The 25,017-nt window shown below is 37.8% G+C and overlaps 1 protein-coding gene across 4 annotated transcripts in view; it reads left to right on the top strand.

Annotated features, from left to right (window-relative positions):
- The window catches only part of MSRB3 (methionine sulfoxide reductase B3), a 179,374-nt gene that overhangs the window by 24,121 nt on the left and 130,236 nt on the right, over window positions 1–25,017 (top strand). For 3 of the 4 annotated variants that reach the window (XM_019960873.2, XM_019960874.2, XM_019960875.2), the window contains exon 2: window positions 16,344–16,470. The exons of the other annotated variant lie outside the window; for it this stretch is intronic. In XM_019960873.2, the coding sequence (XP_019816432.1) occupies window positions 16,395–16,470 (76 nt within the window). In that variant the 5' untranslated portion in view covers window positions 16,344–16,394. The remainder of the gene's footprint in view (window positions 1–16,343; window positions 16,471–25,017) is intronic. 4 annotated transcript variants of the gene reach the window in all.

The raw sequence follows: 25,017 nt of genomic DNA, 5'->3' as shown, positions 1-25,017 counted from the left end.
CTGACACTGTTTCCCCATCTATTTCCCATGAAGTGATGGGACCAGATGCCATGATCTTCGTTTTCTGAATGTTGAGCTTTAAGCCAACTTTTTGACTTTCCACTTTCATCAAGAGGCTTTTTAGTTCCTCTTCACTTTCTGCCAAAAGGGTGGTGTCATCTGCATATCTGAGGTTATTGATATTTCTCCCGGCAATCTTGATTCCAGCTTGTGCTTCTTCCAGCCCAGCGTTTCTCATGATGTACTCTGCATATAAGTTAAATAAACAGGGTGACAATATACAGCCTTGACATACTCCTTTCCTGATTTGGAACCAGTCTGTTGTTCCATGTCCAGTTCTAACTGTTGCTTCCTGACCTGCATACAGATTTCTCAGGAGGCAGGTCAAATGGTCTGGTATTTCCATCTCTTTCAGAATTTCCCACAGTTTATTGTGATCCACACAGTCAAAGGCTGTGGCATAGTCAATAAAGCAGAAGTAGATGTTTTTCTGGAACTCTCTTGCTTTTTTGATGATCCAGCAGATGTTGGCAATTTGATCTCTGGTTCCTCTGCCTTTTCTAAATCCAGCTTGAACATCTGGAAGTTCACCATTCACGTATTGCTGAAGCCTGGCTTGGGGAATTTTTTAGCATTACTTTACTGGCGTGTGAGATGAGTGCAATTGTGCGGTAGTTTGAACATTCTTTGGAATTGCCTTTCTTTGGGATTGGAATGAAAATGGACCTTTTCCAGTCCTGTGGCCACTGCTGAGTTTTCCAAATTTGCTGGCATATTGAGTGCAGCATTTTCACAGCATCATCTTTCAGGATTTGAAATAGCTCAACTGGAATTCCATCACCTCCACTAGCTTTGTTCGTAGTGATGCTTTCTAAGGCCCACTTCACCTTCCAGGATGTCTAGCTCTAGGTGAGTGATCACACCATTGTGATTATCTGGGTCGTGAAGATTTTTTTGTACAGTTCTTCTGTGTAATCTTGCCACCTCTTCTTAATATCTTCTGCTTCTGTTAGGTCCATACCTTTTCTGTCCTTTTTCAAGCCCATCTTTGCATGAAATGTTCCCTTGGTATCTCTCATTTTCTCGAAGAGATCTCTAGTTGTTTTCCTCTATTTCTTTGCATTGATCACTGAGGAAGGCTTTCTTATTTCTCCTTGCTATTCTTTGGAACTCTGCATTCAAATGGAAATATCTTTCCTTTTCTCCTTTGCTTTCGCTTCTCTTCTTTTCACAGCTATTTGTAAGGGCTCCTCAGACAACCATTTTGCTTTTTTGCATTTCTTTTCCATGGGGATGGTCTTGATCCCTGTCTCCTGTACAATGTCACAAACCTCTGTCCATAGTTCATCAGGCACTCTGTCTGTCAGATGTATTCCCTTAAATCTATTTCTCACTTCCACTGTATAATTGTAAGGGATTTGATTTAGATCATACCTAAATGGTCTAGTGGTTTTCCCTACTTTCTTCAATTTAAGTCTGAATTTGGCATAAGGAGTTCATGATCTGAGCCACAGTCAGCTCCTGGTCTTGTTTTTGCTGACTGTATAGAGCTTCTTCATCTTTGGCTGCAAAGAATATAATCAGTCTGATTTCAGTGTTGACCATCTGGTGATGTCCATGTGTAGAGTCTTCTCTTGTGATCAGGACACTATATTTCTAAGGTCTGTGTCTGGGCACTGACTTGTTAAATGAGTAAGAAGCTTCAGCAGACCTGGTTAGTGGCCAGGGAGCTTTCAGTCACTCCAGAAAATAAAATCTTCATAAGCAGTCATTTTGCTGTGATCAGGAGCTACTCAGTCAGTTTACACATGAGTGAAATTTTTAATTCTTTTTTTCCAATAGCAGTATATTTATTTTAATAGATATTAGTTAAAATACAGCTTACACATCAGACTTGGGATTCCACATATATTACCACATAGGAAAAAGCTAAACTCAACTTACATAAAATATTAAGTAAAATAATAAGGCAGAGGGGTTATGAGGATATGGCAAAAATTGTGAGGAAAACCTCTAGTTCTTGAAGGGTTGGGACTTATTTGTTAGCTCCAGAAGATCCAAAGTGAAGTAGCTTTCTCCTATTCTTTATGTCTGAATATGAGAAGAGAGCCATATCTTCTGACTCTCTTTGGGGTATCTAGAAATAGAAGGGGTGACTGATGAGAGGAAGACCTTGGTCTTTTCAGAGTGGTCTCATTGTCTTTGGCATTGGACTTCCCAGCCTTCAGACCCTGTTGTTTTTCTAAACAAGGACAGCTATCTGGGAAATAAGAGTCCCTGCCCTTGAGGAATGTTTAATGTACTACGAAAGATTAAAATAGACTTCAGCTCAAATTCTGTCTTCAGTACTGACCATATGACCTCAAGCAGGTTATTTTCTGAACCTTAGTTTCTGCTGGAACACATAATCCCCAGATCCCAGTGGCTTCAGCCACTGAAGTTTTATTTCTTGCTTGTATTGCCTGTTCATTGTCTGTCAGATGGGAACTCTGCTCCACGTCTCCTACTCCAGGATTGTGGTTAATGGAGCAGCCATCATCTAATTATAGAACATTGCTGATCACTGTTGGAGAGAAAGAGAGTTCTGGAGAGCTTCACGCCAGCAATTAAGTGATCTGTCTTAGAAGTGGCACATGGTATCATTTCTGTTCACAACTTCCTCCCCAGGACTAGTGACACAATCTCATGCAACCACAGGGGCCTAGAAGGTACCTGGAAAATGGAGATTCAGAGTGTTGTGGAAATATCACTAATGACTACCACATATAGGAATGCCTACCTCAGGGTTGACGTGAAGATTAAATGATATTAGATACAGACATGGACATGAACTTGTGTGTGCCAGGCGCTTCTCTAGTAGCAGTTTTGTGAGGAAACTATTATAAATTCCAGACTTACAAATGAGACTTTCATAGCTCAGAGTAAACCTTGTCAAATGAAACCTAGCTAGTTGGTGAGAAGGTTTAAATTTGAACTCAAGTACTAGAAAAGCAAAACTATTACATAAACACAACAAAATGAAACAGTCAAAAAGACTGAAAAATTCTGAAGGTATTTTTTAACAGTAATCAAAAGTGATTTGTTTATGTGGGTTTTGCTTTTCTGTTGGCACTTTTTAAATATGAAGAAAAGCTTTTTAGGTGAAACACATGTAATGTAGATGCTGTGGACTGTGAAATCAATGTATAATTTAGAAGAAAAAGGTATTGGTGATAGAAGTTTTAAAAGATTAATGTGAGGGACTTCCCTGATGACCCAGTGGTTAAGAATCTGCCTTGCAATGCAGGGGACCTGAGTTTGATCCCTGGTTGGGGAACTAAGACCCCACATGCAGCAGGGCAACTAAGTCTGCATGATGCAACTGAGCCTCTGTGGTGCAACGACTGATCCGTGTGCCTCAACTAGAGAATTGGTGCGCCACAGCGAAAGATCCCACGTGATGCAACGAAGGTCCCTAGTGCAGCCAAATTAAATAAATATTAAGAATAGATTAATGTGAGAATGAATAAACACCTGCATTTGACTAGATGACTACAAAACAGGAATCCTGGGAAAAAAGATAGCATTTAGTAGAGTTAAAAGTAACATCAGAAGATGGACTTATATCTGGGCTTCCCTGGTAGCTCATCTGGTAAAGAATTCACGTGCGATGCAGGAGACCCTGGTTCAATTCCTGGGTTGGGAAGATCCACTGAAGAAGGGATAGGTTACCCACTCCAGTATTCTTGGGCTTCGCTGGTGGCTCAGACGGTAAAGAATCTGCCTGCAGTGCAGGAGATCTGGGTTCGATCACGGGGTTGGAAAGATCCCCTGGAGGAGAATACGGCAACCCACTCCAGTATTCTGCCCTGGAGAATTCCATGGACTACAAAACAGGAATCCTTGTAAAAAGATAGCATTTAGTAGAGTTAAAAGTAACATCAGAAGATGGACTTATATACATAATTCTATTTTAATTATACCATTGGTATACCTTCTTAATGGACACAGAGTAACCCTTGTGTTGTCAGTATTAGGTACAATTCTTTATGTCCTTTTCTTACTTTTTGTGTGAACTGATTAAAAAGGAAACTGTAGATGTCACAACGTGTGCATAAAAGGAGTTTTAGCTTAATGTTTTCCCAAATGACTTTCTGACCTGTGCTAGGTCTGTTTATCTCTGTTTTGCTGTTGACAAAATAAGAGCTTTGGATCAACTCATTGTTTTTCCCACTTTTCTTCCACTGAGATCCCCATGATGGATGATATTTCATGAGCAACATCCTCATGTAGTCATATACAGATGATACTTATGGACTGAGGAGCAGATGGTCCAAGCTGCACATTCCTGGTGCTAGTTCTAGTTTCTGAAGAAAACACTTCAGAAAACAAGTGAAGGAAAGTGACATTATTAAAGAGATAACTCTAAATATATCCTAGTTGTTTTCTTAAAAACCTTATCCTTAAAACAACAACATCAACACAACAAAAAACCCTTATCCTCACACTTCAGCATCTAAAGACAATTTTAAACAAATTTGTTGTGATACGCCTTTCAACTAATTATTTTACCTGTGTTGAGTGGTCATTTCATGTTCAAAAATCTCTGCATTAGGTGTTCATCAAGAATTTTTCTAGTTCTAAACTTACTTAATGATAACAATTCTGTTATTCTCAAGTATTTCTGAAAGTTCTAATTCCTTGATTATTCTACTAGCAGTACATGAATTAATAGTGCCATGTACATGATACGGGTTCAATAAATACTGTTGCTGTTGCTCAGTTGCTCAGTCATGTCCGGCTCTTTGGGACCCCATGGACTGCACCACGCCAGCCTTCCCTGTCCTCGACTATCTCCTGGAGTCTGCTCAAACTCATGTCCATTGAGTCAGTGATGCCATCCAACCATCTCATCTTCTGTTGCCTCCTTCTTCTCCTGCCTTCAGTCTTTCCCAGCATCAGGGTCTTTTCCAATGAGTTGGCTCTTCGTATCAGGTGGCTAAAGTATTGACTGGAGCTTATCAACAAATTAATTTTCCTTTTTCTGGACATAGCAGTAATTCACAGTTTGTTTTCTTATCCCTTAGCAGGACGTATACTTTTATATTGCAAGGAGTGGTGCTGAGGAAATTGGGCTGTAGTGTTCTGATTGTTACTTTCAGAAATCTGTCATAACTGTCCTCCTCAATTTGATAAAATAACTCAAAATTTTATATTTGCATTTTGTCCATAGACTAGATGAAGTGGGAAATGAACTAATTACCTTAGAAGTAGCAAGAGGTCTAAATACTACTGGCATTATTTTCTAACCACTTGTTTTTTCTAAACAACATGGGTTACATTATAAATGTAGTTCTCTGTTCCCTGTTCACTTATTCAGCAAGTGCTTATGGGGACGTCCCTAGTGATCCAGTGGCTAAGACTCTATGCTCCCAGTGCAGGGGACCTGGGTTCAATCCCTGATCAGGGAACTAGATCCCACATGCTGCAACTAAGGCCCACCACAGCCAAATAAATAATAAAAATAAAACATAAAATAACCCAAACGCTCATGAAACATTTTCTGGGCTTTCTATGTGTCAACCAGAGGGTTAGACCAGCACCTCTCAATGTGTGGACTAAGGATCCCTGGAATCTGAGAGCCTTTCAAAGGATTCATGAAGTCAAAACTATTTTCATACTAATGCTGACGTTATTTTCTTTTTTCACTGTGTTGACATTTGGGTTGATGTTGCAAGAGCAGTAGAAACTGCTGGTGTTTTAGCATAAAGTGAGGCAGTGGAAACAAATATTATTAGTAGTCATTCCATTCTTCACTAACATGCACATAGGAGAAAAGGCCATTTTCACTTAAGAATGTTTTTGATGAACTAGTAAAATTTATATAACTTTTATTAAATCTAGATCTTGAGTGCATATCTTTTTAATATTTTGTGTGAAAAAACAAAAAATACATTTTTATAAAGTGCTTCCACAATGCAAAGTTGTCTCCAGGAAGAGTACTGGGGTGTGATTGTTTGAAACACCATTTCACTTGACAGAATGACCAAAAGATGAATTGTGTGTGTGAGTTAGTTGCTCAGTCATGTCCAATTCTGCGACCCCATGGACTGTAGCCCGCCAGGCTCCTCTGTCCATAGGATACTCTAGGCAATAATACTGGAGTGGGTTGCTATTCCTTTCTCCAGGGGATCTTCCCGACTCAGGGATCAAACCTGCGTTTCTTATGTCTCCTGCATTGGCAGGTGGATTCTTGACCCTCTGAACTACTGAAGCCTATGGTTATTTAAAGTTGGATATTTGGGGATTTCCCTGGTGGTCCAGTGACTAATTCTCTGCGCTCCCAATGTAGGGGACCTGGTTTCCATGGTCGGGGAACTAGATCCCCCGTGCCAGAACTAAGAGTTCTCATGTCACAGCTAAAGATTCTGCCTGCCTCAACTAAGACTCAGTGCAGCCAAATAAATTAAAAAAAAAAACTAGATAAATTGGATATTTGGCAGATATTTTCTCAAAAATGAACAAAGTGATTCTGTCACTTTAAGGAAAACAACTAACTGTATTTGTTGGCAATGATAAAAGCTGAGCTTTCAAGTTAAAAAATAGAATTCTGGAAAACATGTATCTGCCACTGTGAGCTTGACAGCTTCTCAACATTTAAAGATGTACCTGACAAAATCAGTGGTGACTATTAACGATTATGATTTTTGATACTAAAAGCAAAATGTGTCAACATGTGAAAGATATGCATAACCCAAATGAACCATTGTTTTCTAAATTAACAGTGTGCGATGTTACAAAATCATACACAGTTAAAAGATCCAGTCAAAATGCAAAATAGACCAATGAATTTTAATGTAATAGTATGAAAAGTTCACTGATAATACGTAGTTTCAGACTGTCATTGTTGAATTTTGGTGTTAATACCAAAGAAGCATATCTGTAGTTATCTGAAATATTCCTCTGTTTTCCAACTGCTTATCTGAGTGAGGTGAGATTTTATTCACGCATATACTTCAACCTTGTAGCTCAGTCAGTAAAGAATCTGCCTGCAGTGCAGGAAACCTGCGTTCGATCCCTGGGTTGGGAAAATCCCCTGGAGAAGGAAATGGCAACCCACTCCAGAATCCTTTCCTGGAAAAGAGGAGCCTGGTGGGTTGCAATCAATGGGGTCCCAAAGAGTCGGGCATGACTAACGCTTACTTATACTTCAACCAAAACAACATATCACAATAGATTAAATGCAGAAGCAGAGATGAGAATCCAGCTATTTTCTGTTAAGCCAGACATTAGACAGATTGACTTGAGAAAAATGTAAAGCTTTTCCCTTTAAATATTTATTTGTTTGTTTTGGCTAATCTAGTTATTTTTCACTGAAAATGTCAGTTGGTAATGTGTAGTGTTGTTATTTTTATTTTTGTTATTCTAAATGGAATAAACAAATACTTTTAAGTGGCTGTTTTAATTCTAATGTAGTAAATATTGATGGGTGTAACTACAGAAACAAAAGGCATTTGCGGTCCTTTTTACATAGGAGTGTAAAGGGACGCTAAGATCAAAAAAATAAAAAAATGGCTAATCCTGGAGATATTAAATAAAATATTCTTCTTTATGTAACTTTTCTTTGGTTCCCAACCCCTCATAACCCTGCCACTCCCTCCCCCTAAAGTGAAAGTAAAAGTGAAGTCGCTCAGTCATGTCTGACTCTTTACAACCGCATGGACTGTAGCCTACCAGGCTTCTCCGTCTGTGGGATTTTCCAGGCAAGAGTACTAGGGTGGGTTGCTGTTTCCTTCTCCAGGGATCTTTCCAATTCAGGGATTGAACCCGGGTCTCCCGCATTTCAGGCAGATACTTTACCCTCTGATCCACCAGGGTAAGCCCCCTAAGCTGGAAGAAATTGTCCTTCCTCTGAAACTCCATGTACTTTATTTCTGCCTCAGTAAAGGCATTGAGTACATATCTTTTGGTTCCATCTAGGCTAATATGTTTTTTGACAGCATATATCTTTGTGTATTCATCAACTGTTAATACATTGTTTTCCATGTGGTAGGAATTTATACAGGTGAGCTGACTAAAACTTGGTATCTTAAAAGTGTTATCTCTAAATGGTTTGGAAGGTTGAAGATTCTGATAGCTGGGCTTCTATTGTTTCTTATAACAAATACAAAAAGATCTCTCCTTAACAAAAGAAATGCCTGATTCTAGATTCTAGCTAATTAGGCATGTTACTTTTGAGAAGTAAACGATGGGTTGATCAATTCATTCAGCAAATACTCAGTTCAGTTCAGTCGCTCAGTCGTGTCCAACTCTTTGCAGCCCCATGAACAGGCAGCACGCCAGGCCTCCCTGTCTATCACCAACACCCGGAGTCCATCCAAACCATGTCCATTGAGTGGGTGATGCCATGGTGCCAAGTATAGAACTTTATTGTAGACATTTAGATTAGTGGTTTCCACATGCTGGCCCATGATGAAGTTTCTTCTTTTCCTAAGAAATGAGAATAATAGCAACAATGAAATGTTTTTCCTCAAAACTTAACTGTATTATTCAAAAGAACATTCTTTATCTTGAGGTTGCTTTCTGAGTTCTTGGTGTCCATATAATCTTTCTTTTCTGAAATTATGGTGAGATTAGAGTTTGGGGCTTTTTGTTCTTTCTTGACAAAATTAAAATTTGTCAACTTTCTGTTGGCTCTTGAAGTTTTGGGGGGAACATTTTACTAACTCATGGAAAACCACTGCTGTAGACATTCTTTTGGCATTTATTGGAAGAGATTTGACCTTTAGGTTTGACTTTTTAAATCCACTAGCACAATCAGCTCATTTATTTTGGAGTTAATTATTAACTGTGTGAGTTCCCTGCTTTCCCGTTTATATCATCTCTCTTTGGCAGATGATTGTTCAATTGCAAGAAAAAAAGTAAAAGGAAATAAAAATAAACCCAAACCAAAAAACTAACAAACTAATGTTTGTCAAATTTTTGGATGTTGGAGTTCTAGGGATAATAAAAGATGGAGAAGTAAACATTTTTGACCAAAATAGGGCATTTGAATTATCTTCAGATCTCAAGTCAGATGGCACTTTCAACTTCCTACCTCTTCACAGATACTTCTAATTGCCATGGAGGAATCAACTGATCTTAGTTCAGATTCTTACCTTTAAGCACCATTAAACAGTTGAGATGGCAGAGATAGCAGGGTGGGAAGTGATGATCCTGAACAACCATTTCCATAGTCAGTTATTTATATAATCATTCTTCCACTCAACACATGAATGGCTGTTAGGTGCCAGGTACTAGGGATACAAAGATGAAAAAGAAACTGTCTCTACGCTTAAGAGGTTTATAATCTAGAAGAGCGGGGTGTGAGCAAATCAGTACCCTAAAAATTGTTAGTAAGGGATGTGACAGAATGCTTAGTGCTTCGCTGGGGACTCAAACAGGAGAAGTTAGAAGGGGTGGGAGTTGAGAGTGGGGAAAGGAGAGAAGAATATGGAATGAAGAAAGATTTGGAAGTGGAAGTAGGAAAGAGCAAACCTGTTTGCGGAAAGTTATTGTTGGCCACCTGATGCAAAGAGCTGACTCATTGGAAAAGACCCTGATGCTGGAAAAGAATGAAGGCAAAAGGAGGAGAGGGCGGCAGAGGATGTGCTGGTAAGATAGCATCACCGACTCAATAGACATGAGTTTGAGCAAAGTCCAGGAGATAGTGGACAACAGGGAAGCCTGGCGTGCTGCAGTCCGTGGGGTTGCAAAGAGTCGAAAACAATTTAGCGACTGAACAACAAATGAGTATATTGGTATGGCAGGAACGTGGGGTGGGGTGGGATGTGGAGTATGGCAAGAGAAAAGGCTGAAGGTTAGGCAGCAGCTAGATGTAGACCTTAGGATGCTTTGTTCAGTAATTTGGACATGATCCAAAGGATTTACCAGAATGTGTTCTGTGGGCTGGTGATAGGAAAGAAAGGGGTTTTGTAAGGTCAAAACCATTTGAAAGGCATCAGCTGAGACAGGTGTATTTATTGTGAAACCTCTCAGGCCCTTCCTATTAGGTAGCATTTCCACTACTAATTTTGTCTGAAGGGGTAACGCTTGTTCTCAGAACAGGGTTTGGGAAACCCTGCAACATGCAGAAAGGAATCATTAAAAAGTTTCAAGCAGAAAATTACAGACAATTGTGCAATCTAATTCTGTTCTCAACACACAGGGTCACACTACTCATTAGGTATCATTCAACCCCTATTTTTACACACTAAATAACTCCAAAGTGATGTACTAGATATTATGAGAGATTAGAAAGATGTGTACATTGTGTCTAGCATTTAAAAAGAACATGTTGGTTATCTATAAATGTTATTCACCTGTGAAATTATTTGAGACAAAAACAGTACAATATGGCTGATTCACATGGCTGTACTGCAGAAACCAATAAGACATTGTGAAGCAATTATCCTCCAATTCAAAATACGTAAAAGACAAACAAAAAGCAATATAAAAGTGAGGAAGTTGAGGATAAACTTGAGGAGCTGTAGATTTTCTGGGTGGTCTTGAGGCAGGAGATAGATGCCACTGCTGCCCCGCCCACGGTACCACCCCCCAGAGTAAAGCGATTGGAGATTCATTCCCTATGGACTGAAACTCCAAGATGAGAACAGGAGGATAATTAAGGGAGGAGCCTGGGCCCTGTGCAGACCACATGTTTCTCATTCTTGAAATCAGGAGACCTCCCTGACTACACATGCACAGAAAATGTCCTTGGAGGTCAAAGGGGAATGATGCTAACTAATGCCAGGCTACCCACAGGCCTCTTTGGTAGAATCCGTCTTGGTTAGGAGTACACGTGTGAGGATCCTGAGATATACCAGGTATTGACTGTGACCCAGGCACATCAACATGATTGGTCAAAAGAGACACAGATGTGCCCCATAAAAGTAATTCAAACTGCCTCAAGGGGGCAACTCAGCGGCTCTCTCTCTCTCTCAGTCCGCCCCTGTGTCTATCCACATGTACCATATTCTTTTTTTTTTTTTTTTACCTCTTAATAAATAATTTACTTGCTTCACTACTTTCTATCTTTGTGGAAATTCTTTTCTGCAAAGCCAAAGGCCAGGGCCCTTGTCATTGACCACTGGCCTAGTGGCTAGGATCTGGTGCTTTCACCACTGTGACCCAGACCCTCTGGCTGGGAACACTCTTTTGATATACCTTTAGGATATATAGCGTAGAGAAGCTCAGGATTGAGTCCACTTGCATCTACTAAACCTTGCCCTGCTCCAAGCTACTGTAGGCCAAGGCCAGTTGAGATCAGTCTTTGCTCAGTATTGATTTCCAGGGAATGTTATTTATTTATTTAGCTGTGCTGAGTCTTAGTTGCAGCATGAGGAATCTTTTTAGGTGCAGCACACAAACTCTTAGTTGCAGCATGTGGGACCTAGTTCTCCAGTCAGGGATCTAACCTGGGCCCCTCATATTGGGAGCATGGAATTGTACCCACTGGACCACCGGGCAGTGTAAGGGGTGTTTAATGCTAATTCTTTTCCCAAATATTGTCATCACTCAAAGAATGTGTTTCTTTTGCCTCTTTTTGGACTAGGATTGTTTCTGGCTAGGGTCTTCGTCCAGGCAGCTTAAGGGGCACAATGGGAAAAGGCAGGCTGATTGAAACGTGAATATTTGGGAGGGAGATAGTGTGGAGAGTGGAGAAGGCAATGGCACCCCACTCCAGTACTCTTGCCTAGAAAAATCCCACGGATGGAAGAGCCTGGAAGGCTGCAGTCCATGGGGTCGCTGAGGGTTGGATACGACTGAGGGACTTCACTTTCACTTTTCACTTTCACGCATTGGAGAAGGAAATGGCAACCCACTCCAGTGTTCTTGCCTGGAGAATCCCAGGGACGCAGGAGCCTGGTGGGCTGCCGTCTATGGGGTCGCACAGAGTCAGACACGACTGAAGCGACTTAGCAGCAGCAGCAGCAGTGTGGAGAGTAAGTGTTGGTTTGTCAGAAGTACCGTATCATCAACATATTGAAGGTTTAGTAGATGCAAGTGGACTCAATCCTGAGCTTCTCTACGCTATATATCCTAAAGGTATATCAAAAGAGTGTAGAGAAAAAATTTGAAGATGAAGGGGAAAGAGAAGTTACATGTGGTGGGACAGAAAAATTAAATCTAGATGTCTGAGTATGTCTCAGGCTTTTTACTTCCTTAACTCTGTACTTTTTTCACTCAAAGTCAATAGAGTCTTCAAATAATCTTCTTGAATTCAGTTCAGTTGCTAAGACAGGGAAGCCTATCTATCACCAACTCCTGGAGCTTGCTCAAACTCACGTCCATCAAGTCGGTGATACCATCAAACCATATTATCCTCTGTTGTCCCCTTCTCCTTTTGCCTTCAATCTTTCCCAGCATCAGGGTCTTTTCAAATCAGTCAGCTCTTCACATCTGGTGGCCAAAGTATTGGAGTTTCAGCTTCAACATCAGTCCTTCCAACGAATACCCAGGATTGGTCTCCCTTAGGATGGACGGGTTGGATCTCCTTGAAATCCAAGGGACTCTCAAGAGTCTTCTCCAACACCACAGTTCAAAAGCATCAATTCTTTCAAGATCAGCTTTCTTTATGGTCCAACTCTCACATCCATACATGACTACTTGGAAAACCATAGCTTTGACTAGACGGGCCTTTGTTGGCAAAGTAATGTCTCTGCTTTTAATATGCTGTCTAGGTTTGTCATAGCTTTTCTTCCAAGGAGCAAGTGTCTTTTAATATCATGGCTGCAGTCACCATCTGCAGTGATTTTGGAGCCCAAGAAAATAAAGTCTGTCACTGTTTCCTCTGTTTCCCCATCTATTTGCCGTGAAGTGATAGGACTGGATGCTGTGATCTTACTTTTTTGAATGTTGAGTTTTAAGCCAGCTTTTTCTCTCTCTTTTACTTTCATCAAGAGGCTCTTTAGTTCCTCTTCGCTGGAACTAAATCATTTAGTTCCTCTTTTTGAATTAAATGAATCTTTATTAAGTATTTATTATTAGCCACATTGTCTATTAGGAGAACATAGAGTCAGAGTATGTAGAGTGAATTGGTAACAACCTTAAACTTTCCATTGCCAATTATAGTGGTCAAGAGCACTGGCTTTGAACTAGATGGCTTGGATTCAAATCTGTTAAATCATTCAGTCCAGTGACTTAAGGGCTCTGCTTCTTACCAGCCAGGAGATCTTAGGTAAATTCCTTAACCTCCTTATGCCTCAATCTCTATATCTAAAAGTGGTAAAATGATAATATGTACCTTTTAATGTCCTGAGGATTAAAGAGCTAATAAATGCGAAGTGCTTAGAATACTGCCTGTCATATGGCAAGGGTTTCCTCAGCTGCCAAGCTTAGAATATCTTTATCCTACCATGGAAATCAATCCAAGAGTAGTAAGTTTTCTGGCCTAAATCAGAATCAATGTTTGGAGAATGGCCTACTAAGGCTCAATAGGATTGGATATAAATGGACTGTTAGAAATTTCTAATTCATATAATTTTAAAATAAAAACAAATATTTGTACATTTAAATGCTAGTAGTAAGATGGGACTTCCCTGTGGTCCAGTGGCTAACACTTTGAGCTCCCAATGCAGGGGGCCTGGGGTTCGATTCCTGGTCAGGGAACTAGATCCCACATGCTGCAACTAAAAAGGTCTCACATGCTGCTGTGAAGACTGAAGATCCTGTGTGCTACAACTAAGACCCAATGCAGCCAAATAAATAAATATTAAAAAATAAATAAATAGATAAACACTAGTAAGAGCTAATGTTTGTGAGCATAAACTATGTGCCAGGAGTTGTTCCAAGTGGTTCTAACCAATTAACTGATTTAATTGTTATTTTAGAGTTGAGGAAACGGAGGCATTGAGAGGGTAAGCCACTTTGCCAAGGTGACACCACTCCTTGGGGGCAGGACCAGGCTTCAAACCCAGGCAGTCTGATCTCATAGATCCTACCCATCCATTATGATATCACGTCTTTCATTCAGTGTATTCTGCAGTTTAGACTGGTTTGTCAACGTATTTTACTTCATGTATTGCAAGCATAAACTAAGAGAAACTAAGTGGAAAACATTAGTTTAAACTAAATTTGTTACATTGTTTCACCATAAAAATATTCCATTTTCTGTTCTATAGATGAGTTGCTCCTGGTGTCACATTTAGAGCCATATTAACTAGGATACTTTTGTTTCCTGGAGTACAACATTATGAGTTTGATTTCACCAAGGCATCCAGAGGCATGTATCCGTTCTCTAGAAGCGTTTCTCACTTTCCATCTCAGCTACATTTTTTTCAGGGTAGACTGTAGTACATGGTGCATTTTTGCAAAATTAGCTGCTTTGGCTGTTATCCTCACAATCCTAAGCTGTGAAAGGGCATGCTTTGTAGGACTTGAGGACAGAGGGCACTGTGACAAACTGTACTTTTTGTTAAAAAGGCTAGATTGCTCGGAAAGTAGTCACTTTGTTGCTCTGTTTTGTTGGATGCTAACTCAGATGGGTTCCCTTTTAAAGAAAACTGGGCAAAACTAATTTGCCACTAGATGGAGCCCTGGCTTTTTGGGTAGAAATAAAGGCAAGCGTCAGAACATTAAATCACGCCGTCATATCATGCTGAAGGGCCCCCGGTATTTGAGGCCCTCAGCTTTTAATTATAGAATGCATCTTTGTTCTTTGCCTGACCTGCAGAGTGACATCACTCCCTTTCTTCCTGTGCGCTGGCTTTGACACAAGCCAGATGGCTGTGGCCATCGGTAGGCGCGCAGGCCGCCTGGTACAGCAGTTGATGAAACAGAATAGGAAGACGTTTTATGGTCAACTGCAGGAGCACAATGAGGCTGCAGCTTTGCTAAGTAATTACATTCACCGTGCACACTTTACTCCTCACAGCGAAGGTCACAGGGAAAAAATACATTTTTATTTATAGTGTTGTGAGGTATAGACCTTTGATCTTTTATTAGTCAGTAGTCTGCTCCAAAGGAATGCTCTCTTTCCCCTGCTCTGCAGTCACTCGTGCAAATGACATGTTTATTTATGTTTAATGGTCCTTTCAGGCTGTGCATTGTGATACTTACCTTCCCTCTTCCTCCTTTTTGTCTCCAGTTAGTAACACAAAAATGTTTTGGTTTTGTAGTGAGTTTAGTTTGGAGAAGTCAGAGTTCAGGCATGTTAATACAAGCAGATTTCTGTCAGATATACTCCAGAGTGATTTGGTCAAATATATTACTGTTTATTATGTGTTTGTTCTTTGAGGAGGTCAGGAGAGACCAGGAACAGACTTTTATTTGGGGGGAGAAGAAGTGGGGGGTGAGAGGGTCAGGAAATGAACGAGACATTAATTTTATATCCATTTTTGGACATTTAGTGGTTAAGGGCACTTGTAATGTTAATTTTAAATAAAATATGGGAAGTTTCTATTCATCCAGTATTTCCACCTTCATTTGAAGTTAATCTTTACCAACTGAAAGATTGTCTAAAACTTTAAAGAAAATCCTAACAACTTTTCTTTAAAGTTTAACATTCACACAGTTCCACATGATTCATTTCCGAAAACTTTAAAAATTATTTTTACCCCCTTTAAGGCTAGGTTGTGAACATTGGTTACAGAATTGATCTAGAAATCATAGATCATAGAATCAAATGAAAATTCGTAGTTGATATGTCGTCTTCAAACGTAACGCTGTTTCTACAGTGAAGCCTCCTAGTTGTCCTTAGGTTATTTGGCTCTCTATTTTTTAAAAGTATGAAACTCTAACAAAAGAAATCTGTTAATCTTACAGGATTTTGCAGTCTTCTCCAGATTTGCAAATAATTGCTGGAAGAAGGCAAAGTGGTGTGAGGAGAGAGGGGGACTTTGTAGCTGGATAGAACAAGGCTTTTTAATTTTATTTTCCCCCCACTGGCTGTTTGCTTTGTGCCCGTGGACCTTTGAGCCTTGGCTTCCTCACATATACATTGGGTGATAAAACCTACCTCCTAGGTTTATTCTAGGAATTAAATGACACAATATATGTGTATTTGGCCCCAGCCAGTTCCTGTCACTTGGTATGAAGTCAGTAAATGTTAATTCCTTTCAACTGTTTTAAACTTTGTCTCTTTTTCCAACCTCTTGCAAAACGTGTTCACACATTACACTATTATATAGTGTGTATTTTATTCATAAGATATAAATAAGCCTGGGTTGAAAGTAAGCTCACCATCTGAAAAATAGGCATTTGCAATGTATTAGCACTGTGTGTGTTCAGTTCCGGATAAAACCGTAACATCAATTGTGCAGTGGACGTGTTTAACATTTGTGATGTTTTAATTTGTTTTTGTTTTCTTTTTTTCTCCTGCTCAGCTCTTGCCCCTGTTCTTTGCCTCTCGTTTTGTTGGTGAAGATATCACAGTGATGTCTGCATTCAACCTGCTGCATTTGGTGACAAAGAGCCAGCCAGTTGCCCTGCGAGCCTGTGGGCTTCCCTCAGGTTGCTGCTCCTTGTGCTGTTCTAAGTGAGGGCACTGGGCCGGGGTGGGGGTGTTTCTGCTGCAGGAAATGATACACCACAATGCTTTGCTAAATTTCGTTTTCTTTTACTTGGGCCCTAATTTGAAGACGGAAATTGGTTATAAATCACCACTCTACTTAGAGTAACATTCATTTCCACAATCCTTACAACCCTTGGAAACATTGTCCAGTTTCCTTGCTTAGTATATAATTGTCACTAATATTTCATGATATCTTCTTATTCTTTAATGCACACTACACATCTGAAAATCATGATGTTCATAAGAGGCTGGCAGTCTTGATAAGAAACCACCCCAAATCACACAAAATAGGACATTCATCTTGTTAAAGGATAATAAAAATGCTTTTCATTCCACATGTGGTCATTCCTTTAGGAAAGAAAGAAAATTAACATGAACAACTTTAGTGTAATAAAGTTAGTTATTGTACTTGCAAAGAAAAGATGTTCTATTTAACAAGGACCAAATAGAGAGAATTACTATAGCATGTATTAACTGGTTCTTAAATTAGAACCACCAACCAGTCTTTTTAAAAATGTGATTTTAAGCATTTAAACAAGAGAGACATAAAAGTCCAAAATTTTACTATTTGCCTGTGTTTAACATTATAATTTTGTTATGAAAATCACAATGGCCAGATATTTTCTGTGAACGTTATTATCAATATTACTTTTCTTTTAGTTTTCTCTATTACTGTATTATATAGAGAATTTCATTCTAACTCATTAAATATTCATTGAATATTAGCTATGAGTGCCAGGCATTGTGTGAAGCAGTGAGGATACAATGATAAATAAGATCAAGCCAGTTTCTTTAACAAGCACAAGATGGAGCTGAAACTGTGTAAAGACCATTGAACCATATGGTGATAAGACTAAAGTATTTATGCCTTGGATGTTAGGGGAATGCAGACGATGGTCCTAGCTCTTTGCTTAGGGGAAGAGATTTTTGGAAGGGAGGGAAGTCTCTGAAGTTAAAGGAAGACTTCATGTAGGATATGCTTAAGTTGAATCTCAGACTGTGAGCAAGAGTTAGCCAGATGTCCAAGTAGGGGGAAGGACGTTTCTGACATATGAAGTAGTGTGGGAAATACATGAAGACCTGAAAAGGCAAAGTATGTTCAAAGAAATACAAGTTATTTAATGTGGCTTGCTTGGGTGGGTGAGGGCAAGTTAGAAGAGATAAGAAAGAAAGGTAGACAAATTGTAAAGTGCCCTATATGATGTTTTTAAAATTTTAAATCTTAGGGAAGGGATGAAGGGAGAGTAAAATGACTTGATTTGCATATAAGATTTATTGATTTAGTATGATGGACGGTCAGTGCTGGTTCCAGATATTTCTAAGAGAAGATTGAGATGGCCGCTTAATTAGAAATGAGGATAAGGCTTTTGTCTTGAAGCTATAGTTGAATAGTAAACACTGTCTGTTTCAAAAAATAGCTTTTATGTCTGTGAGTGTTGAGAGGTCAATAAAGTTTAATGCTTGGAGTCCATAACCACTCTTCCTGACACCTTTGCTTCCCAACCTGCCATGTTCCTGTACTGCTGCCACTCAGCATGTTGGAAGAGCTTGAGGCTGGAGGGACTCATGGAGCATGGAGAACCTTAACAATGATTGTTACAGTATGTGTGCGAAGAAGGGGGATGGATAAGAGAAAAATTCAAGTTATAGAACTGACAAGTTTTATTTCTTTTATTGTATGTAAGCTGGAGGGAGAGCATCAACCAGTGTAGTTTCTGTGCTATGTGAAACTTTTCCATGACTATGAACTACATAGAATAATTCCTGGGTCGGGAAGATCCCCTGGAGGAGGAAACGGCCACCTGCTCCAGCATTCTTGCCTGGGGAATCCCATGGACAGACCTCTGGTGGGCTACAGTCCATGGGGGTCACAAGAGTCAGACTCAACTGAGCAGCTGAGTACACATGCACATAATAATTGGAGTATGCAAATTATTTAATATGTAACCATGTTTTCCACTGGGAAAAAAACCCAGGTAGGAAAGCACTAGCACAGTTCTTGTAACATTAGTTTGTCATACACCAAGGAGGCTAAGTATTTATGGAAACTTATTAATTAACATGGTATCACTTGAGATATGACAGTTATAGAGTTAAGAGGTTTCATAATGAAACTGTTTAATCAAAATATGTGTCTTTAAATTTTGATATCCACATGATTCAAAGATAAATTCAACAAAGATGATAATTTTTAAGAAGTAACCATTATAGCACAATGCTTAAGCACACAAATTCTGGAATTCCACACATCTAAATTCTAGCTTTGCCACTTAACTGGCTGCGTGCCTTGACTTCCTTGTTTGTAAAATGGGGATAATAATAGTACTCACCTGAAAGGGTTGCTGTGAGAACAAAATAGCTTAGGATGTGAAAAATGCTTTCAACAGTGGCTGACATATAGTAAGCATTGTGTATAATGTTCACTAGGTCACTGTAGACATCTGTATCAATATAGATATATATTTTTTCTGTTTTTCTAGTAAAATAGACTTTAAAAAATATTTCAATACATCCCATATTGCACTTAACTCTTTTTACTTTGATCGGAGCCACAAATGCACTTTATATTTGAGAAATAACCATGTTTATTCAGATGTTTGTTGTTTTGACCTCTTTATTTTACTCATACATCCCACTGAACCAGAATTCAAGTACTGTAAACATACAACACATTTCTTTTATTCTTGCTGCTGCTGCTGCTGCTACGTCACTTCAGTCGTGTCCGACTCTGTGCGACCCCATAGATGGCAGCCCACCAGGCTCCCCCATCCCTGAGATTCTCCAGGCAAGAATACTGGAGTGGGTTGCCATTTCCTTCTCCAATGCATGAAAGTGAAAAGTGAAAGTGAAGTCGCCAGTTGTGTTCGACTCTTCGAGACCCCATGGACTGCAGCCTACCAGGCTCCTCCATCCATGGGATTTTCCAGGCAAGAGTACTGGAGTGGGGTGCCGTCTAGTACTAAAGGATGCTCAGAGGGACTCGGTCTTTTTTTCTTAGGGCTTGTAAACCTATTTTACTTTGATAAATGATTTGGTAGAGTGGTATTCCATAATTGCTCAGCCATTCAAGGACCTTGTACTTTTTAAAGTGTTATGAAATTTCCAGTGCGCACATATTTTATAACTTCAGTGTCAGCAAAATCTTTGTTACCGTCCATTTCTCTAACAGAATTTTACTCTTGTTGCTGTTCAGTCATGTCCGACTCTGCGACCCCATGGACGGCAGCATGCCAGCCTTCCCTGTCCTTCACTATCTCCCAGAGTCTGCTCAAATTCACAGAATTTTACTCTTAGAAAAGGAGATATGTTGAAGACACTGCTAAGTTCAACAATAATGTGAAACAAACAATTTAAATTTTGAAAAAGGAAAATGAAATTGAAATGGGAATTCTAGCCTTCATTACTTTATTCAAGTAGAGAGGGAAGAGGCCAAATTTGGAGATATAGGAAATTAAGGTAAAAGTTTGACGTCTTGCTTTAATTTACTGTTCCCTGGTCAAAACCCATTACAACAAAAATCTCTGTAAATCAAAAAGACTTCTGCTCCCTAGCCAGTACCCTACTAATTTTAGGTATTATTCAATACGAAATAATTCCAGAACTGAAAAATAATTGGAGCAGGCTCTTAAAGTTGATTATAACTGGATTGACCTGTATGAAGGCCATATCCCAGAAGGCTGATCTATCATTTTTCAGCTTTGACTTCCTTTTCTTCTTATTTTTAAATAGGCATAATTTCAATTTAGAGCTTATTAAGTGCATCTGAGTTATGGTTTGCTCATGTTTGTAATTAAAGGTAATTTTTTTTCTCTCAGAGCTCTTCTTAATTTCCTATAACAGTTTCTTTTATGTATTGAAAAAGAGCACTGGAATAGGAGTCAGAGAACTAACCACAGCTCTATCATTAACTTGTGTGACCTTGAACATACCAGTAAACCTCTTCAGATCTTAGTCTTTATTTTTAAAATGAGAAATTTAAATTAGAAAATCTTTTCAGTTTTGAAATTCTGTGATTTTATGAACTGTCATTGTTTTTACTTGGCTTTGGGTTAATCAGATCTTAAGAGTCGGTACTAATTAATGGCTGGGAATTTACAGAAAAATCTGCTTGGTTGTGGTGGGAAGACAGAAATATTTTCCATGTTTGAACATAAGAATTCCTTGCCTCTAAATCAGGACGGAAGGGGTTATCTTAGCAAGGGTTAGGAAGCACAATTTTACATATAGTTTCAGTGCTTGATAAAAATTAAGTCAAATTGTAACTTAGACTAGATATCATGGTAGTTTTCAGCCAAATGAGAGTATTTGTCTAAGTAGTACTAATTGCAGTGATAAATTATGCTTTTCTCCAACATCATACACGTAATATGTGGTTGTTACTCTTATAGACTTTACTGGCGTGTTTAACAGTCCATGAATTGAACAGCCACATGGCAGTGTGTAAAGGTGTTATGTCATAATATTCTAATGTAGAAATTAGAAGTCTTAAAGACAGATACTTTGCAAATGGTGTTTGTAAGTTGGACTATCATTTGGTTAAGTAGGGCTCTCCAAGAATCAGGGGCCTGTGGCTCCAGAGCTTAGCACAGTGCCTGGCACTTAATAAATATTTGTTAAATGAATGAATAAACATTTGGAAAGTTTACATGTAGGTGAAGTGATAGCTATAACAGAGAGGACAAATTTATCTGAGACTATTTCGGCCTCAAATAAATCTAATGGGAAGGTTAAATTAAAGTTCATAGTTTGAGTGCCTTTTGAAAATATTATAAAAAAACCAATTTCTCTTTTCTCACTGTATGCGTTAATACAATAGGTAGATTTCTTAGGTATAAATCACATTGTAGCCAAACAAATAACAATAAAAAATGGTAACACAGATTCAAAGTATATTATCCAAAATTTCTTTTACTTTTTCTCTCCAGCAATTTGAGTTTTGGTGATAAACTGTTTGAGGAAGGGAATAAGTACATATGATAAGTACAAATTATACATATTATGAATAAGTACATATTATAACCCATAATATAATAAGTACATATTATAACCTACAGTCCATGGGGTTGCAAAAGTGTCGGACACGAGTTTGCAAATAAACAACAGCAAATACTTACCATGAGAAGTAAGAACTCTGGTTCTTTTGGTCGCTTTTCTCTGGAACAAATTAATATTGTCTGTTGGGCTTTAAGTTCTGCATTTGTAAAGAGAAAGTAGTACATATATGCACCAAAGCAATGTCCATAAGTAAAAAGTACTATTATTCAAGTCTGAGCTGGCAATATTTCATTATAGCATCTGATGTTATCTTTGTATTTACTGTAAAGAAATAATTGAACTCAGTGGTGTGCTACTCACCTACCGAATAGATTGGCTTTCTGTATTATTTTTATTTTTTAACCATTTTGGATCTTGAAAACGTGAACCATCTTTAATCTAAAAAAAATTTTTTTTAAATTAAAGTTATGACTTTTCTTCTCCAGAAGAAAAGAAACATATGTTCACCTAGAAGAAACATATGTGCACCTATGCAAGTTTTCATATAGTTTCAAGATTTTTTTTTATTAGATACTCTGATACTTGTAATTGAGGGCTCTTTGACCACAGATTCAGAACCTGTCTTCTAAAGGATACACTTGAAACCAATACAAAAACTCTAATCAGAACGCATTATTTCTAATTTCTGTATTGATGTCACCAATGAAATTTTCTCCCACGAGTTCAGTTTAATGCTCTCTATTCTCTGGCTTCACATTCTTACATGTTCATCTTACCTAATTTAATTCGATTAAATTGAAAGTGCCTTGTGGAGGGCTATTTTTTTTTTTTAAAGGAACAAAGAGTTCTTTAAAAAAAAAAAAGACATTCAGATTTCAGCTCCCCTAATTCACAAAATTTGCAATTAATTGATTGAATGGCATCCACTCTTCCCAGTAGATGGCACTAGGCTTACATTCTTTCACAGCTTGAAAGGCTATTGATATCATTAGCACATAGGTGCATTGTGAAAACTTAAACAAAAGTATGTCAAAAATATTCAGTTAAGAACACATGGATTTACAAACCACAAATTTTTTCTGCTTATATTATGTTCAAACAATATTTGTAGAGTGCAAAACCTTTTTCCATTTTCAACAGGCTTCCAACTCCCTTGTGCTTGGACATCTCATCGAAATTGTCTTTCATGTGTAGACTTTCTATAAACTAAAACACGTTTTCATAAATTAACTTATCTTGTATCCAAATAGCTGATTTAACAGTAATTTATGGTTTTATATATAGCTAAATTTTCTTCAGCAGACCACCCAAGAATTAAAGAAAATTTCACATTTTGTTTTGCTATGTTTTGAATTTTTATAGAATCTTGAAAATGTTATTAATTTAACATGTTGACTGTTAAGCATGAGTCCTTTCTTGCATGAATGAAAATATTTTTGGAAGCTAAGAAAAATTATATTTAAAATGTTGATGAGTACTCGAATACAGCTATATTCTTTACTAAAACAAAGTGTTTTAATAACTCTGTGATATAATAAAGTATTAGTTAATGTTGAAAAATTGCTGTACAGCATCTAATTACTAGATGAGTTTTAAAAATCATTTGTGCATGAGGCTAAATTGCTATAGAACAATAAATGCATATGTATGAATAAGGTGTTGGGCATATGGTTTGTTAAATGTGGAATTTGTTAATTTTTTTAAAATATAGAATAAATTATTCACCTAATTAATAATTATAAAATACGTAACAAAATCCATAAAAAAGAGTAAAAAAGAGTTTTAATTTTGAGAAATTGTTTAACAATGACCACTGAATATGAAATATTTTAAGTTCTGAAAACAAATGATAATTTTACTAGTTTATTGAGACAACACAGACTTTTGGGAATCATATAGGTAGAATTATTAGATGTTTATCTAAACATGTTCACAAAAATTTACCTAACAGGTCATAGAAAGATTTATTAAAACAAGCCATCTTTTGCTTTCAGCAAATACGTGTTTAATGAAGAATGGGATGTGAATGACAGTTCACAAGGAGTTACTAATACATGGCTAGATACTTGATGAATTTTCATCGTCAGTCTTTTCTAGTTTATAGCTTCATCCTAAACATTTTATTTAGAGATTGAATCTCTAATGGCTGCTTCTGCTAGATATATTTTAACTTAAAATGCTTTGAATAGATTTTATTGAGATGCAGTGGCAAATTATCTCAATTTTTGTGCCTTTGCATTTGAAATCAACCCTTTGAAAATTTAAAATCCCCGTTTATTTTAATTCTCTTGGTTTTTCTCTCTCTTTTACATTTAGTATATTTGCAATTGTATTAGTCACTTTAGAATGCATGTTATAAAAATTACCATGAAATGACAAAGATATCAGTTATTTAGGTGACTTTTAAGAGATATGCATTTATAGAATTTAAATTTACTTGGTTACTACTATGGTAAGCATTTCCTTCAACAGTAGATATGTTTATTGTAGTCAACCACATAATTGCAAATTAAGAATGTACTGCTAATCTAACTTGCTAGATTACTTAAATTTTAAGCAAGCAAATAAAACCCCAAATTTTATAGCTATAGTTTTTAAGATTTAGTTTTGTTACAGAAATGCATAGTGGCTCACAGAATGGCACAGCTGTTCATAGTATATTCCATTTTGATCAATATTTCTTATGCAAATTTTAGATAACATCACAGCAAGTTTCTGAGTTTGCTATCCTGTTTTTGGTATTGATGAAGAATGAGTTTGGAGGCATAATCTGCATTTACCAGCTGAGCCACCAGGGAAGCCCTATCTGCATTTACTAGTTTGTTTTTACCACCAACTTGCCTTCTGGCCCCAGAATCTGTTTTGTACCTTTTATTCCTATTCCTCATCTGTAAACTTAGAACGAAATACATTCTTGTCAAATTGTTCACAATTAGATATTACCTTCAAGTGTTAACATTACTTGACATTTCCCAGAAATTCATTCTGTGCAACTTTAATCCCTGGCCATAAGGGAGAATAAACTGGAAAAATATAAAAAGGCAGGGGTGGGACATCAAATAAGTCTGGGAAAGTTGATAGGTTTGATCATCAAAATCTATTTCTATTACAGGAAAACCCATAGTTCCTGCATAGTAAGCTCTGGCAAGGTAGACATTTTTTTGTGTGTTTAGTTCACTATGCCATCTTAGCAACTAGACTTCAGTCATCTGTCACTAATTGAATAGGTACTCAGTAAATATTTGTTGAATGAATGAATGGTGATGAATAAGTAACATCATCTTATGTATCAAAATAATGCCATATAGTAAGTAATGTGAGCTCTGTTTTTAAGGAATATACATTCTTGGAAAGATGGCTACTTTGGGCCCAAATTTTGTTATCTATAGAATAAAGGGAGTTATATATTTCATGTTTTTATGATTATATATAAACATTTCCTCCTTTGCTTTACTACTGAAGGAAGGAGCAGAAGAAATAAGAAAAGCATT

This window comes from Bos indicus, chromosome 5, assembly GCF_029378745.1.
Source record: "Bos indicus isolate NIAB-ARS_2022 breed Sahiwal x Tharparkar chromosome 5, NIAB-ARS_B.indTharparkar_mat_pri_1.0, whole genome shotgun sequence".
Classification (NCBI taxonomy): Eukaryota; Metazoa; Chordata; class Mammalia; order Artiodactyla; family Bovidae; genus Bos; species Bos indicus.
Note: the sequence above shows the minus strand (reverse complement) of the source record. Positions and strands in the feature narration are given on the sequence as shown.